Here is a 14530-nt window from a genome sequence, read left to right as displayed (position 1 = left end):
TCATGGCCTTTCTCTGCTGGATTGCCTCCTGCTCCTAGCATCCCTGAATAGATCCAGCTGTGAATCATCTACATCCAATACCTCGTGCTGATGAGGAACATGATGGGAGGGGCCAGGCTGAAAGCCCTGCAGTGCATCAGAGCCTCCCTCTGACACCAAAGGCTCTCCAAACCCCACCTTCTCTTCAGAATAATCAGACTCAGCTGCCGGTATCACAGGCTGACGCTGAATCACAACACTATCCCGCACCGCAGGGCCCTTCCCCCGGGTCTGCCGATCCAGATGCGGTCAGGATGGGAATTGTTCATGGAAGGCAGACACCAAAGCAGGAACATGAACGGTAGTTGCATCTTCCCAGGTGAATTCCTCTGCTCTGTAGCCTTTGCATTCAATCAGGTACTGGAAACAATATTTCAGCCAACGGGAGTCCTGAATGCTGGCGACCTCATACTCGAGGGCGCTGTCTTCATCACGATGTTCCAGTGGGGGAGGTTCTGCTTGGTGGAGTGGACACGCCAGTTGCTTGGGGACCAACAGAGACCGATGAAAGACCGGATGCACACGCAGGGAACATGGCAGAGTTAAACGATAGGCAACCGGATTTATGACAACCTCGATTGGGAACGGTCCTAAATATCAGTAGTCTAACTTCTTAGCTGTCCAGGTTGATGGTAGGTTCCTGGTGGACAGCCAGACCCGATCTCCCACCAATAGTGGATGCGTTTCCCACCTCGACCGATCAGCAAATCTTTTGTAATCGGCCTTAGCCTTAATTGTCGCTGCACCAATCAATAGATCACTGTAACTGTGCCATGTAGTGGTTCGCTGCTGGCTCCAGTGAGTCTAACAGGGAAAGGGGGAAAAACCGGGGGTGATATCCCACATTGGCCAAGAACGGTGTCATCTGTGTGGAGGTGTGCTGCGAGTTGTTGAATGCAAACTCAGCTATGGCCAAATAGTCCACCCAATTGTTTTGCTGCTGATTAACATAGCAGCACAGATATTGCTCTAGAATTCCGATGACCTCTGTCCCCCGTCAGTTTGGGGATGATGCGCGGATGAGAGGCAAAACTTGACATCCAATGCCTGCATCAACCCCTGCCAGAAACGGGCTGTAAACTGGGCCCCTCAATCAGATACAACTCTATCAGGGAGGTCATGCAGCCTAAACACCTGCTGGATGAACATACGACAAGTGGCATGGGCTGACGGTAATCCATGACATGGATGAAATGCGCCATCTTAGTCAGCATGTCTACCACCACGAACACCATCGTAAAACCAGAAGACGGGTAAATCCGTCAGAAAGTCCATGGACACAGCCCCCCAGGGTCTTTTAGGTGTCGGCAAGGGCTGCAGTAATCCAGGCAGGGCCCCTGTTGCTGACTTGGCCTGTCTACATGGGATACAGGAAGTGACGTAGGCCTGGATGTCGTGTTGGACTCGGGGCCACCAGAAGGTACAGGAGACCAAGTTCAGGGTCTTGAACAGGTCAAAATGCCCGCCGCCAGGTAATCATGACACTGGCTGAGGATGAGTCCCCTGAGTGGCCCTCCCAGAACATAGAGCCAGTCATGATAAAATAAGAGTCCATCCGTGACCGTCCATGGAGAATCTGGCCCCACCTCCTCCTTCCGCTGAGCCACCCACACATCCTGCTGCTGTGCCTCCCGAATCCGAGCCCGTATATCTATCAGCTCCTGCACCGCAGCAAAATACTTGATGGGGAGCACTGTCCTGGGCAGAAGCTTGTCTTCCACTCGGGAAAATTTGGGCTTCCTGGACAGAGCACCCACTGTTTGGTTGCGACCGCTGGGTATGTACTTAACTCAGAAATTGAACCTTGCAAAGAAAAGAGACCACCGAATCTGGCATTGGTTCAATTTCTGAGCGGTCTGCAGGCTTTCCAAATTCTTATGGTCCATCTGGACCTCTATTTGATGCCGCGCCCCCTCCAGATGATGCCTCCAGGCCTCAAACGCCACTGCTGGCCAACAGTTCCTTCTCCCAGAGGGTATAGTTGCACTCTGACGGATTCAGTTTCCACAAATGGTATGCGCAAGAGAAGAGGGTACCGCCGGGCGTCGTTGTCTGGAGTAACACTGCCCCAATGGCAATGTCGGAGGTATCCGCCTCCACAACAAATAGCTGTTGCGGGTCAGGATGCTTCAAGATTGGTTCCTTCATGAAGGCTTCCTTCAAAGCCTGGAAAGCCCATTGTTCTGGAGCGTCCCACTGAAACCAAGTCTTCTTCTGCAGGAGCCAAGTAAGGGAAGCTGTCAGGGTAGCAAACCCAGGGATGAAAGCCCGATAGTAGTTGGTGAACCAAGAAGTCACTGAACATCCTTCACATGACATGGGGGTTGCCAACTCTGCAAAGACTCGACCTTCCTCAGTTCCATAGCGATGCCCTCAGGAGAAATGTGGTGACCCAGAAAATCAATGGTCACCCAGTAGAACTGGCACTTCTCCAATTTAGCATACAGCCAATATTCTTGGAGTCGCTGCAGGACCTGACGGAGATGCTGATGGTGCACGTCTTGTGATGGGGAGTTTCAGGGCCCGTCTGACGAGTCACCAAAAAGAATGAATCCGGAACGGGAGCTGGTTCTCCTAAGCCACGTTTATTAGCCTCATAAACAGTTGCTCGAAGACAGACGAAGTCAGCGTTGATTCTACAGCATAACCAACGCTGTTAAATAGCCGGCAAAGCCAACACCCTCCACCACACCCTTAATTATTCCACCACGCCCACACCCTACTTAACTACCACCCCCCACGGTGTCCACCCTTTGGCACCCGCCCCACCACCATTGCAGCCGGTAAGCCACCCCCCAGCCCAAACCACCCTCCTTTCCCCCAGAGCTCCGCATATTTTTATCTCCCCCCTCAACTCTCCAGTCCGCCGTGAGCTGTGTCCTGAGCCCCTCCCTAACTCGCCGGCAGTCTCCAGCACTCCCTGAGTCATCCTGGTGCCCGTCCTTGTCCTGCCGCTTGAGCGCTGGGTGTCCACCGGCCGCCCCACCGTACAGCCGCTCCCTGGCCCTCTGGTCGGCCTCGGAGGCTGTCAGGCCGCGTCGGCATTCACGCTCTCCCCTCCAGCCCCCGAAAGCCAGCTGGCCGCTCCATGGCCTCACACGCCAGCCACGCTCCTTCCCGACTCGCTGGTCGCTTCCGGGAGCCGGCGAGAGCAGCGCGGCGCTGAGGGACGTGTTGGCGGGCGGCTCCCAGGCTGGGAGGCTGCAGTTGGTGCCTCGACGTCGCCGCTCTCCATTCTGGGCGCCACCGAGGGAGGCAGAGTCAACAAGAGGCCGGCGGGAGTCCCTGGAGGCCGGTAGGATGCTTCACGGTTTCTCCGGCCGTTGGGCGGGCGGTTTCTGAGGCGAGACGACGGCCGAGCATTGTCCCGGGCCTCCAGAAAGATGCGGGCGCCGGCGGTTGATTTCGGGGGCTGGCGAGGCGCTCCGCGGACGCCGGCGGTGGTTTTCAGGGCCTGGCGGGTCGCTCCGCGGCCCCTCCGAATGTTGGGCATGCCAGGCCCGACAGGGAGTAGATCAGGATGTCATCTAAGTAGATCATGACAAACTGATCTGACAAATCCCAGAAAATATTCATGAAGTGCTGGAACACGGCAGGGGCGTTGGTCAGGCCAAATGGCATCACCGTGTATTCAAAGTGTCCCTATCGAGTACCAAACGCCGTCTTACACTCATCACCTGACCAAACTCTGACAAGGTTGTAAGCTCCACGCAAGTCCATTTTCATGAAGATCTTTGCCTCTCGGAGTCGGCCCAAGTGTTCAGGGATGAGGGGCAGCGGGTAATGATTGCACACCATGATGGCATTTTCTATAATCGCAGCAAAGCCACAATTCGCCGGACTTCTTTTTGACAAAGAGCACGGGTACAGACACTGGCGAGGAAGATGGGTGGATGAAACCCGAAGCCAAATTCTTGTCGAGAAAGTCCCGCAATGCAGCCAACTTGGGGTCCAACATGGAGTACAAACGCCCCACTCGGAGAGGCGCATCAGGGACTAAATCAATGGGGCAGTCATAGGGCCTGTGCGGGGGTAATTGATCCGCCTCCGTCTCACTGAACACATCAGAATAATCAGTCAGTTCGGAAGGCAAGAAAACCCTTGTGGAACCCTCCACCTGGCTGGCATAGATATGGTGGATGTGGTCCACGCACTGCAAGCTTGGGAAGGTGACCAAGTTCTATGACCAATAGATCTGTGGGTCATGTGTCCAGAGCCATGCCAGTCCCAAGACCACGGGGAAATGCAGATCTGAGGTGATATAAAACTGGATGGCCTTCTCATGGGAACTGATGGCCATACACAACGGTTGCGTGGCGGCCTTAATTGGCCCAGACAGGAGCATTTGACCATCGATGGTCTCCACTAACATGGCCAGCTCCACTGGGCACTGGGGAACAGCCCATTTCGCCACAAATGCTGAGTCCATAAAATTTGTGGTGGCCCCAGAGTCAATTAAGGCATGGACTGGAATTCCCTTCAGCTTTCCGGGGAGGATCAGATGTGCCTTCAATATCAGATGCCGTGGAGGTCCACAGGCAGCATCGAAAAGACGTCGCTCGGTGTTGTGGGACACCCGACCTAACACACCTTTTAGATCGGGCTTGGGGCATTTCCCAACAGAGGAGTAGGGGACTTTCTCAGGGCAGACTCGGTCGCTGACGCCTGTCGTCACTTCTTTGGGCAGAAGGCAGCCAAATGCCCAAGGTCCCCACAGTAAAAACACCCCCCCCCCGAACATTGCCTTTTCATTTCTGCCACCGATAGATGCCTGGCAGCACCTAGCTCCATTGGCTCCTCCCTCTGAACCGGGGTCTCACGCACAACAGGGGCTACAGGGGTCTCTGGGGTGGCACAGCGACTCCTTCGCTGCTGCAGCCAAGTGTCAATCCGCAGACAAAGATGGATCAGCCCATTGAGGTCTGAGGAAATATCAACACGGGCCAGCTCATCCAACATCTCCTCCGACAATCCATCCTGGAAAGTGTCCACAAGCGCAGCCTCATTCCAGGCTGAATCCTGGCTAAGCAGCTGAAAATCACTGATATAGCCCTGTAGGGGGCGTTGACCTTGCCTCAGAGCTTTCAAGCATCGGGTAGCAGTCTGCGTCTTTGTGGGGTCCTCATACATCAGACACATATGATTACAAAACCCCACAAAGGTGTCCAACAATGGATTAGGTTGGGCCAGCAGGGGTGTGCCCCAACAAGCTGCATCACCAGAGAGAAGGCTTAACACAAACCCCACATTATCCCGGTCAGTGGGGAAATCAGCTGCTCTCACGCTGATAAATAGCTGGCATTGTCCCAGGAAAGCAGGAAACATATCTGGATTGCCATTAAATTTATCCGGCATCGCAACTTGGCATTTTCTCCTGGGTGGTGGTGGTGGTGGTGATGCAGCATGGATCTGTGCTTGTAATTGAGCCACCTGAGCTGCCAACAAAGCGAGTTGCTGGGTGAGCTGGGCATTCTCAGCACGTAGCTGCTTCATAATAGTAAGGGGTGGGAGGCTGAAGGCAAACTGTTCTGTTCCAGCCTACGACCGTCCCTGTTTGAATGTCAGGGACAACCCCTTTTTATAGTCAACAGGCTGGAAAAAACAAACCAAATTTATTTACAAAGAAATCAAAAGTTCAAACAAGAGTTAAACCAAAAGTCCAAACAAGAGTTAAACAGGAATAACAGACCAGGACTCTAGCACCTCCCACACCTTCCCCTTTTATCAGCAGTCCCAAGGCGTGGCTTCTCATTGCCTTCTCCTCTCACCGAGTTGCCTCATGGCCTTTCTCTGTTCTACTTTGCTGGATTGCCTCCTGCTCCTAGCGTCCCCGAATAGATCCAGCTGTGGATCATCTACATCCAATACTTCGTGCTCACACGGCTGAGTCTGATGAGGAACATGATGGGAGGGGTCAGGCTGAGAATCCTGCAGTGCATCAGAGCCTCCCTCTGACACCAAAGGCTCTCTAAACCCCTCTTCCTCCTCCTCTTCAGAATCATCAGACTCAGCTGTCGGTATCACAGGTTGACGCTGAATCACAACACTTGGTTAAAAGTGACTTTCTTTTGTTTTGAAATTAATATAATTTGTCTCTAATCTATATGTGTCAACCTTGGCAAATTTTGGAAATGCACACTTTAAGTATTGGATAATGAATTTGATTATCATTTGAACTTGAAATCTGTGAACATAATTTATGCAATAAATGAATTCGTAGGTTTTTTACTTTTCTATTCTTGTCAGCTACTTTGAATTCTGTCAAATTAAGAAGCCTGAATGGAAAGTCACAATTGTTCATTGAGATAATTTCCACTACCAAAAAAAGAACAATAATACATATATTCATTCATATTGATGCCAATCAGTCTGCCTTGTCCTATAATCTCTGAGACTTAATTCATTGAATTTTTTTTGGTTCTGCTCCTTATTTTTCAGTTTATGAATTTATTGCCCTAAGCTATTCTCTCAAAACCAAACAATTTGTCTGTGTTTGCTATTTTCTAAACCACCCATCCTGCAAGGGAAAAAAAACAAATTTCATTTTGACCATGTAATAGTTTCAAGGTTTGTTTTTAAACTTAATGCTCAAGAGTGCATGCTATTATAGGAGTTAAACTCCATTCTTTAGGATTAGAGTTGTACATTGGTTAGTTATTATTTAGCTGACATACCAAAATGTTTAGTCCCAACTTAAGAAATTGCCCAATCTGTTAGCTGTTATAAGTGTTTATTTCAAATTTGCAGTACCAATACCTTTTGTAATTGAATAAACCCACTTACAGTCATAGAGGTTTTTCATAACAATGCTTAGTTTATTGATTTTTTGTCTTCTTTCCCAATTTATTTATTTCTCTTTTTGTAAGTTTTTATTTTTAAAGAATCTGTTATATTGATCAGAGAGTTTGTTTATTTGTTCATATTTTTTAGCTTAAAAAATTCATAAGAACTCCAGAAATCCCTTCAAAGCATGTGAGGAACTGGGTACCCAAAGTTTTGGAACAGCGTCGGCAGGGATTAGAATCTTATTTACAGGTAAGCTATTTTGAACAATGAACAGAGAAGAATCTTTTCTCACAAGTTATATTAGGAGTTTGAATGTCAGCTGCTTTAAGCTGTACTTAAAAGTGATCATTGAAATCTGTTCTTACTTTACATATAACCACTTTACCAATATATTATTTGCTTTATGTGTATCTAAGGTATTTATATGTTATCTTTGTATAAATATATTGTTTTAAAGGCAGTTCCAATTGGCATTTGTAAAGGACAAAGACATGGTTATGGCAAAGAGAAAAATTAAACTTGATTTAAATAAATAGCATTGATTCAGGATAGGTTAATACCATTGTTCTACATGCAGTGGTGGGATTCAGCTGGTTCGCACCACTTTGGCAGAACCGATAGCTAATTTTTTGTTACCCAGGCCCAGAATGGACTTCCAGAAGCAGCATCCACACAGAGAACTGGTTGTTCACATATTTGAATCTCACCACTGTCTACATGTATTTAATACTCTTTATCCACTGTAACAGTAAAATTTAAATGTTCTGTTTAACATGTACACAAACTGGAGGTGCTTGGGGAAATAGTATAGAAGGAAAGCATTCTTCTAGTTCATATTTCTTGCTGCCTTCTATTCTTGGATAGTAGTTATCTCAAAGTATTTGTGATTTTACAATCTTAGTTTCCCTGTATTCTAAAAACTTGGACAGAGCAGTCATGTAGTGAGCAATGAAAAGTCACTAGGGCATGGTATCTGTAGGGGAGCAAATGACAATACTGTATGTATATCATGCCATGTGCATGTGTCTAATGATCTTGTGTTGAATGTCATTTATGTAGGGATATTAAGATCTGTAAATAGTCAATCTGACACCATTGTAGTATGCTCCAGGTATATGTAATGGAAGAAAGAATCAGCTAGTCCATTTCTGACATGTTATTTTTATTCATCAGGTCCAAAAGTAAATGTTTCAACAACACAATATTTTAAATAATTATTTTAAGAGTTCTTGAGGTCTACCACTTTCTTTGTACTTTATGTGAAGATGCTTGAAAAAAAGATCTCTTATATACTTGCCATGTTCTTAAAATTCTTCACTCAAGCCTTTTCTGTGGATGGTGCTTTGATATAAACTGTTTGAATCTGCAACCCTATATTAACCTTTACTTTTAGCCTGTCATATGAGATAATGTACTCTGGCATCTGTCGAGTTCTTATAAAATAAGTTAAAGCCCTTCAGTATTCTGCTTATACCTAACCCACTGAAAGCATTAATTGTTAAGCTAAATTCTGAATAAGGTCTAAAAATGAGTGTGTTGCATTTATATATTTAATATATAAATATAGGGTATTTGGGGTTGTTTTTATTTTATTTTATTGGTTTTCAGAGCTTTATTTTCATTGAATAAGAACCACAATTTTCTTCTTGGAAAAACTTTACCAGAGTTGAATATTTCCAGGGCTGAAAGAAGAAAGAAGCAGGTTCCTTCTCCCTACTACTTCTTTTATCTCCAAAACTCTTCTTTGGTGCTCTGGGGAACCTAGTGGGACAGTGAAAGAAGCAGTGGTAGATCTTGCAAGCTGAAAACAAATTTGTGAAAATGATCCCTTCCCACTTCTGTCAGTGAAAGTCTTTTTCGATTGTCGATTTCAGAAAAGGCAGGCACAGCCACACTTCTCTGTGCATTAATAATTCACCTGTGGAGATGGTTACCAGCATCATATTCCTGAGTGTGTAGTTAACAATTAGGCTGGCTTGGTTGCTCAACAGTGAGACACTGGTGAAGCGGGCACAGCAGCACCTTCTGTGTCGCATGAGAAAAGCACATCTTCCTTCCCCTGTCCTTACCACTTTCTACAGCGGGACGATTGAGAGCATCCTGTCATATAGCATCACAGTCTGGTTTGGAAGCATCACTACTTCAGACAGGAAAGTGGTGCAGAGAGAGGTGAAGATGGCTGAAAAGATTATTGGCGGTTCCCTCCCTTCCCTCCAGGACATAGCACATAAGCGTTGCTTGAGCAGGGTCTGCAAGATTGTCTGGGACACGACACATCCTCTTCATGACCTGTTTACTTTGTTACCTTCTGGGAGGAGGCTTCGTGGTATCCAAAGCAGAACATCCAATTTCAGTCACAGTTTTGTTCCATACAGTATTAAACTTGTGAACTCTAAAGCTTCCTCCTTCCGTTATGAATTTAAGATAGACAGTAATTAATATTTATATGTTACTTATATGTAAGGGTGTAGGTCTATACATATGTTGCATATAGTATGTTTAAATGTGTGTTATGTATGTGTACAATTTGAGAGCAAGCAACTAAATTTCATTTTTAATGTGTGCCATTGTGCACACAGTAAAAAATGGTCTATCTATCTATCTATCTATCTATCTATCTATCTATCTATCTATCTATCATCTATCTATCTATCTAGATATAGATATAGATGTTGTTGTTTTTGTTGTTAATTGTGAAGTCATGTTCAACCCATCGCGACCCCATGGACAACATTCCTCCAGGCCTTCCTGTCCTCTACCATCTTCTGGAGTCCATTTAAGCTCATGCCTACTGCTTCAGTGACTCCATCCAGCCACCTCATTCTCTGTTGTCCCCTTTTTCTATTGCCCTAAATCTTTTCCAGCATTAGGCTCTTCTCCAATGAGTCCTTCCTTCTCATTAGGTGGCCAAAGTATTTGAGTTTCAACTTCAGGATCTGGCCTTCTAAAGAGCAGTCAGGGTTGATCTCCTCTAAGACTGACCGGTTTGATCGCCTTGCAGTCCAAGGGACTCGCAGGAGTCTTCTCCAGCACCATAGTTCAAAAGCCTCAATTCTTTGGAGCTCAGCCTTTCTTATGGTCCAGCTTTCACAGCCATACATTGCAACTGGGAAGACCATAGCCTTGACTATACACACTTTTGTTGGCAGGGTGATGTCTCTGCTTTTTAGTGTGCTGTCTAGATTTGCCATGGCTTTCCTCCCCAGGAGCAAGCATCTTTTAATTTCTTGGCTGCAGCCCCCATCTGCAGTGATCTTGGAACCCAGGAAAATAAGATCTGTCACTACCTCCATTTCTTCCCCAGCTATTGGCTAGGAATTGAGAGGGCCGGATGCCATGATCTTGGTTTTCTTAATGTTGAGTTTCAAGCCCAGTTTTGCACTCTCTTTCTTCACCCGCATCAAGAGGCTCTTTAGTTCCTCTTCACTTTCTGCCATTAGAGTGGTATCATCTGCGTAACTTAGGTTGTTGATTTCTCCCGGCAATCTTAATTACAACTTTTGATTCATCTAGCCCTGCCTTTCTCATGATATGCTCTGCATATAAGATAAATAGGCAGGGCGACAGTATACCGCCTTGCCGGACTCCTTTCCCAATTTTGAAACAATCGGTGGTTCCGTGTCCAGTTCTTACTGTTGCTTCTTGACCCACATATAGGTTTCTCAAGAGACAAATAAGATGGTATGGTACTCCCATCTCTTTAAGAACTTGCCACAGTTTGTTGTGATCCACACAATCAAAGGCGTTAGCATAGTCAATGAAGCAGAAGTAGATGTTTTTCTGGAACTGCCTAGCTTTCTCCATGATCCAGCGTATGTTGGCAATTTGATCTCTAGTTCCTCTCCCTCTTCAAAATCTTGCCTGTACTTCTGGTCGTTCTCGATCCACATACTGCTGGAGTCTAGCTTGTAGGATTTTAAGCATAACTTTAACAGCATGTGAAATGAGTGCAATGGTGTGATAGTTTGAACATTCTTTGGCACTGCCTTTCTTTGGAATTGGAATGTAAACTGATCTTTTCCAATCCTGTGGCCACTGTTGAGTTTTCCAAATTTGCTGGCAAATTGAGTGTAGCACTTTTACTGCATCGTCTTTTAAGATTTTGAATAGCTCAGCTAGAATACTGTCACCTCCACTAGCTTTGTTGTTGCTCAGTTTTTCTAAGGCCCACTTCACTTCACATTCTAGGATGTCTGGCTCGGATCAGTGGCCACTCAAGATGACAAGATGACAAGATATAGATAGAGATAGAGATAGAAATAGAGATAGAGATAGAGATAGAGATAGATAGATAGATATAGATATGACCCAAAATCTGTTCAAGTGATAGTACTACAAATAAAAGGAAATACTTGATGCAACCCAGGAAGAAGTTTTAATAATATAATGTCATATAATGTTTTTTTCTGATAGTGAATACATACAATAATTTTAAAATATGAGTCTGATTTTCCTCTCTTAATGCTTTGAAATCATTATTAAAAGGTATTTTTGAGTAGGAAAAAGCTAACCGTTTTAGTCATGGTACAGTACAATTCTTTCAAAGTTTTTTTAAAAAAACATTTTGGCTGCAACACAGTTATAAAGTAATCATACAACTGAAAATTTAAAAAAGGATTGGGATGTTTAAACTCTATGGGTTTTTTTATTACATCATATAAGATTTTGGATACTAGGAGAGATAACGTTTATCTAATAAAGTAATATATTGTTATCAATAACTGTAGTTTTGTGTTTTTAAATTATGTTTAAATTCTCTCACCATAACAGGTACTAACCAAATTCATCTCACAATTATTATTTTCTGCCCTTAGCAAAATAATGGGCAGTTAGCAAAATATATGTTATCAAAGTTCTTTGCTTGAATAAGGAATTTGCTTTTAATTAGCTTTTAGAAAATGGCTTATCAAGAGCAATTCACTATCCTGTGTTTCAGATCAGCAGTATAAAAAGAATCATACTAGATTTAATTGAGATGGTGACAAATATTAATTCTCTACTGGCTAGATTGAACATCTTTTTGAAATTCTGTTTCTTACTGAAAGAATTTTATTTTCAAATACATGAAGAAGATATGGATACCAGAATATTGAGGTTTAAATCCATCATATATTTGGGGAATGCACTTCAATTTCATTACCTTTCTAATAAGAACAGCAGAACTATAGTGGATGGACAGGGAAATAAATTAAAGACAAATTCATTCTTTTACCATATCCCCAATTCTAACAACACAGTAGGTAAAGCAAAACTTAAAATACAATGAAAAGTAGTCTATTGGGATCAGAGTAGTGCATCTTTTCACTTGTGTTCAGCATTTATTCAAGAATTTTCTTACTCCTGGAGGGGAAAAAAATCCTATCAGTCAGGGTCAGTGCTTCAAGGATCTGAAGAAAGCTTTTATTTTCCTTTTCTTTTTCTCTTACTGATGATGTAAACTATAGAAATTCAACCAGAATATATGCAAATATATTTCAGCTCAGTTTTATCTTTTTTTAAGACAGACACTGAGGACTTCTATTAACTACACAGAAAACTTAGCAGAAATTATTCAGTGTCCTTCTTCCTGTGAAACCCTGATTAATTTTAAATGATCACTTTTGTGTTGTGTTCATACAGATCTCTGGAAAGAGCAGTATGATAAGTGTGAAGAGCAAAAATGTTCTTTATCCTCATTAAAGTTTGTGAGGGGTGTGTTAAATAATATTAATGGCTAGGATTGTCAGTGGTTAACAGTACTTTCCTAGTACAAGTGATTTTATTGATCAATGCAGACTCAGTGTAACAGGGCAGATTATTTTACTGATTTTATTGAAACCTTAACTAACTTTGTTAGTGCACCACATACCTTTAAATGGATCTAGATGATGATGAAGATTAAGAAAAGCAGAAGACCATCCATCTTTTTTGATCTGTTAATAACTTAAATCCATCATTGTTGGTAAGAACTGTTTTCAGATTCTGCAGAGTCCCTGTGTGTGTGTGTGTATGTGTGTGTGTGTGTGTGTGTGTCTGTGTCTGTGTGTGTGTGTGTGTGAGAGATGAAGGATATATAACACCAACAAAATTTTATTAAGTATTTATTTTAACCATTAGATAACATAATAATATTTTTTCAACAGGAGAAACAGTACATTCTGCTAATAATAGAAATATCAATAATGTTCACTTAACTCTGAGCAGAATTCTTGCAGAAGCAAGCTCAAATCTTTGTTTTAACTTTTTAAAATAGCGATAAAAACAACGTACAGATCACATGCTGTCTATATAGCAAACATGGAGTACTAAAGACTGCAAAATGAAGGATACTTAAAATGAGATGATGAACTTCTTTTGCTTTAGAATTAGTATGGTTGGAGGTGTTTTTTTAATGTTTGGGAATAAATAGGGCCTAGGTTGGAAGCCAATAAGTTCTTTGCCAACAGTCTAGGCTTTGGGGATGGCTGGATGATGTAGTCAATTGGCAACCAATTGTCAATACATTCACATTTTGACCATTGCCTAAAAGTGGCCAAGAGGGGAAATATTGCAGTGTGTTGGGGATGCAAACTCCATTGTGAACACGTTTTGCCGTTTTGTTGAAATATCTCCTTGTCACAGATACCTCAGATAGTTTCACTTTCTTTGCTGCCATGTAGAGGCAACTCACCTTTAGTCTTTTGTATCATTTAAAGAAAGTATCTTCAGTCAGAGTGAGTTTGTTGTTTTCTCTTATTCTCTTATGAATCTTATTCATGCATAACTGGATGGAACAAGAAAGAGACAAATGGGAAAGAAAGAACGATTTTTCTTTTTTCTTCCCACCAGTTCAAGCGAATGAAGTTCAACAGTGTATGAGACCAGCAGTGGGAATATGTTTCCCACTTCTTAATATGTTTCCCACTTCTTCCCACTTCTTAATTTCCCACTTGTCTTAATTGTCTGAGTTACCATTGTATTTTACTCTTATGTGATTCTTAACGTTCATCCAAATGCATTGGCTTCTATCTCATATATCATTGAAATCATATTTATTATTTTATTTACTTAAAATGCTTGTATATTTGCCCATCTTCTGTAACACAACTTTGGGTAGCTCAGAACAACAATAAAAAATAAAATAAAACCAAAACTAAGCACCTTAACCAACATTCCCCAATACATCCAATAATGTCCCTCTGTGACCTCCTACCTCACCTTATCCCACTACTTGGCTACGGATTTTTCAGTCTGCAGAGTAATGTCTTATCAGATTGTGGATCATCATTTCAAGTCATTAAATATGACTGGGAAAGCTTGTAGCAGTAAAATTATCTTTATTTATGATACTACTGTTTTACATAGATTGAGTTTCTCCCAAAGTAAGATCCAGGTCTTATATTAATTTTTGCTCCAAAAGACGCATTAGGGCTTATTTTTCAGTTAGATCTTATTTGGCTTATTTTGGGGGTGGGGCTTATATTATGAGTGTCTTGAAAAATCATGCTAGAGCTTATTTTCTGGTTGGGTCTTAATTTCGGGGAAACACAATAGTACCATCTATTGTACACACAGATGACAATATTTCCAATTTGTTGACTGTCAGCAATTTCCTATGAAGGTGATAACACGGAAGAAAGCAAATGTACCCTCTGGAACACCATAGGAGAAGTAACAGTGGGACAATATGTGGTTCTGTAAAAAGCTTGGAGAGTGCTATAAAGCGGTATATAAGCCTAAGTGGTAT

At 43.2% G+C, this 14530-nt stretch overlaps 1 protein-coding gene across 1 annotated transcript in view; it reads left to right on the top strand.

Moving 5' to 3' along the window:
• SNX24 (sorting nexin 24) overlaps positions 1-14530 on the top strand; it is an 84588-nt gene that overhangs the window by 45683 nt on the left and 24375 nt on the right. The window contains exon 3 of the mRNA XM_083356272.1: positions 6970-7074. Within this exon, the coding sequence (XP_083212398.1) occupies positions 6970-7074 (105 nt within the window). The remainder of the gene's footprint in view (positions 1-6969; positions 7075-14530) is intronic.

Source organism: Vipera ursinii (genome assembly GCF_947247035.1).
Source record: "Vipera ursinii genome assembly, chromosome: 2".
Lineage (NCBI taxonomy): Eukaryota > Metazoa > Chordata > Lepidosauria > Squamata > Viperidae > Vipera > Vipera ursinii.
The sequence above is the reverse complement of the archived record's forward strand: the minus strand, read 5'-3'. Positions and strand labels throughout refer to the sequence as shown.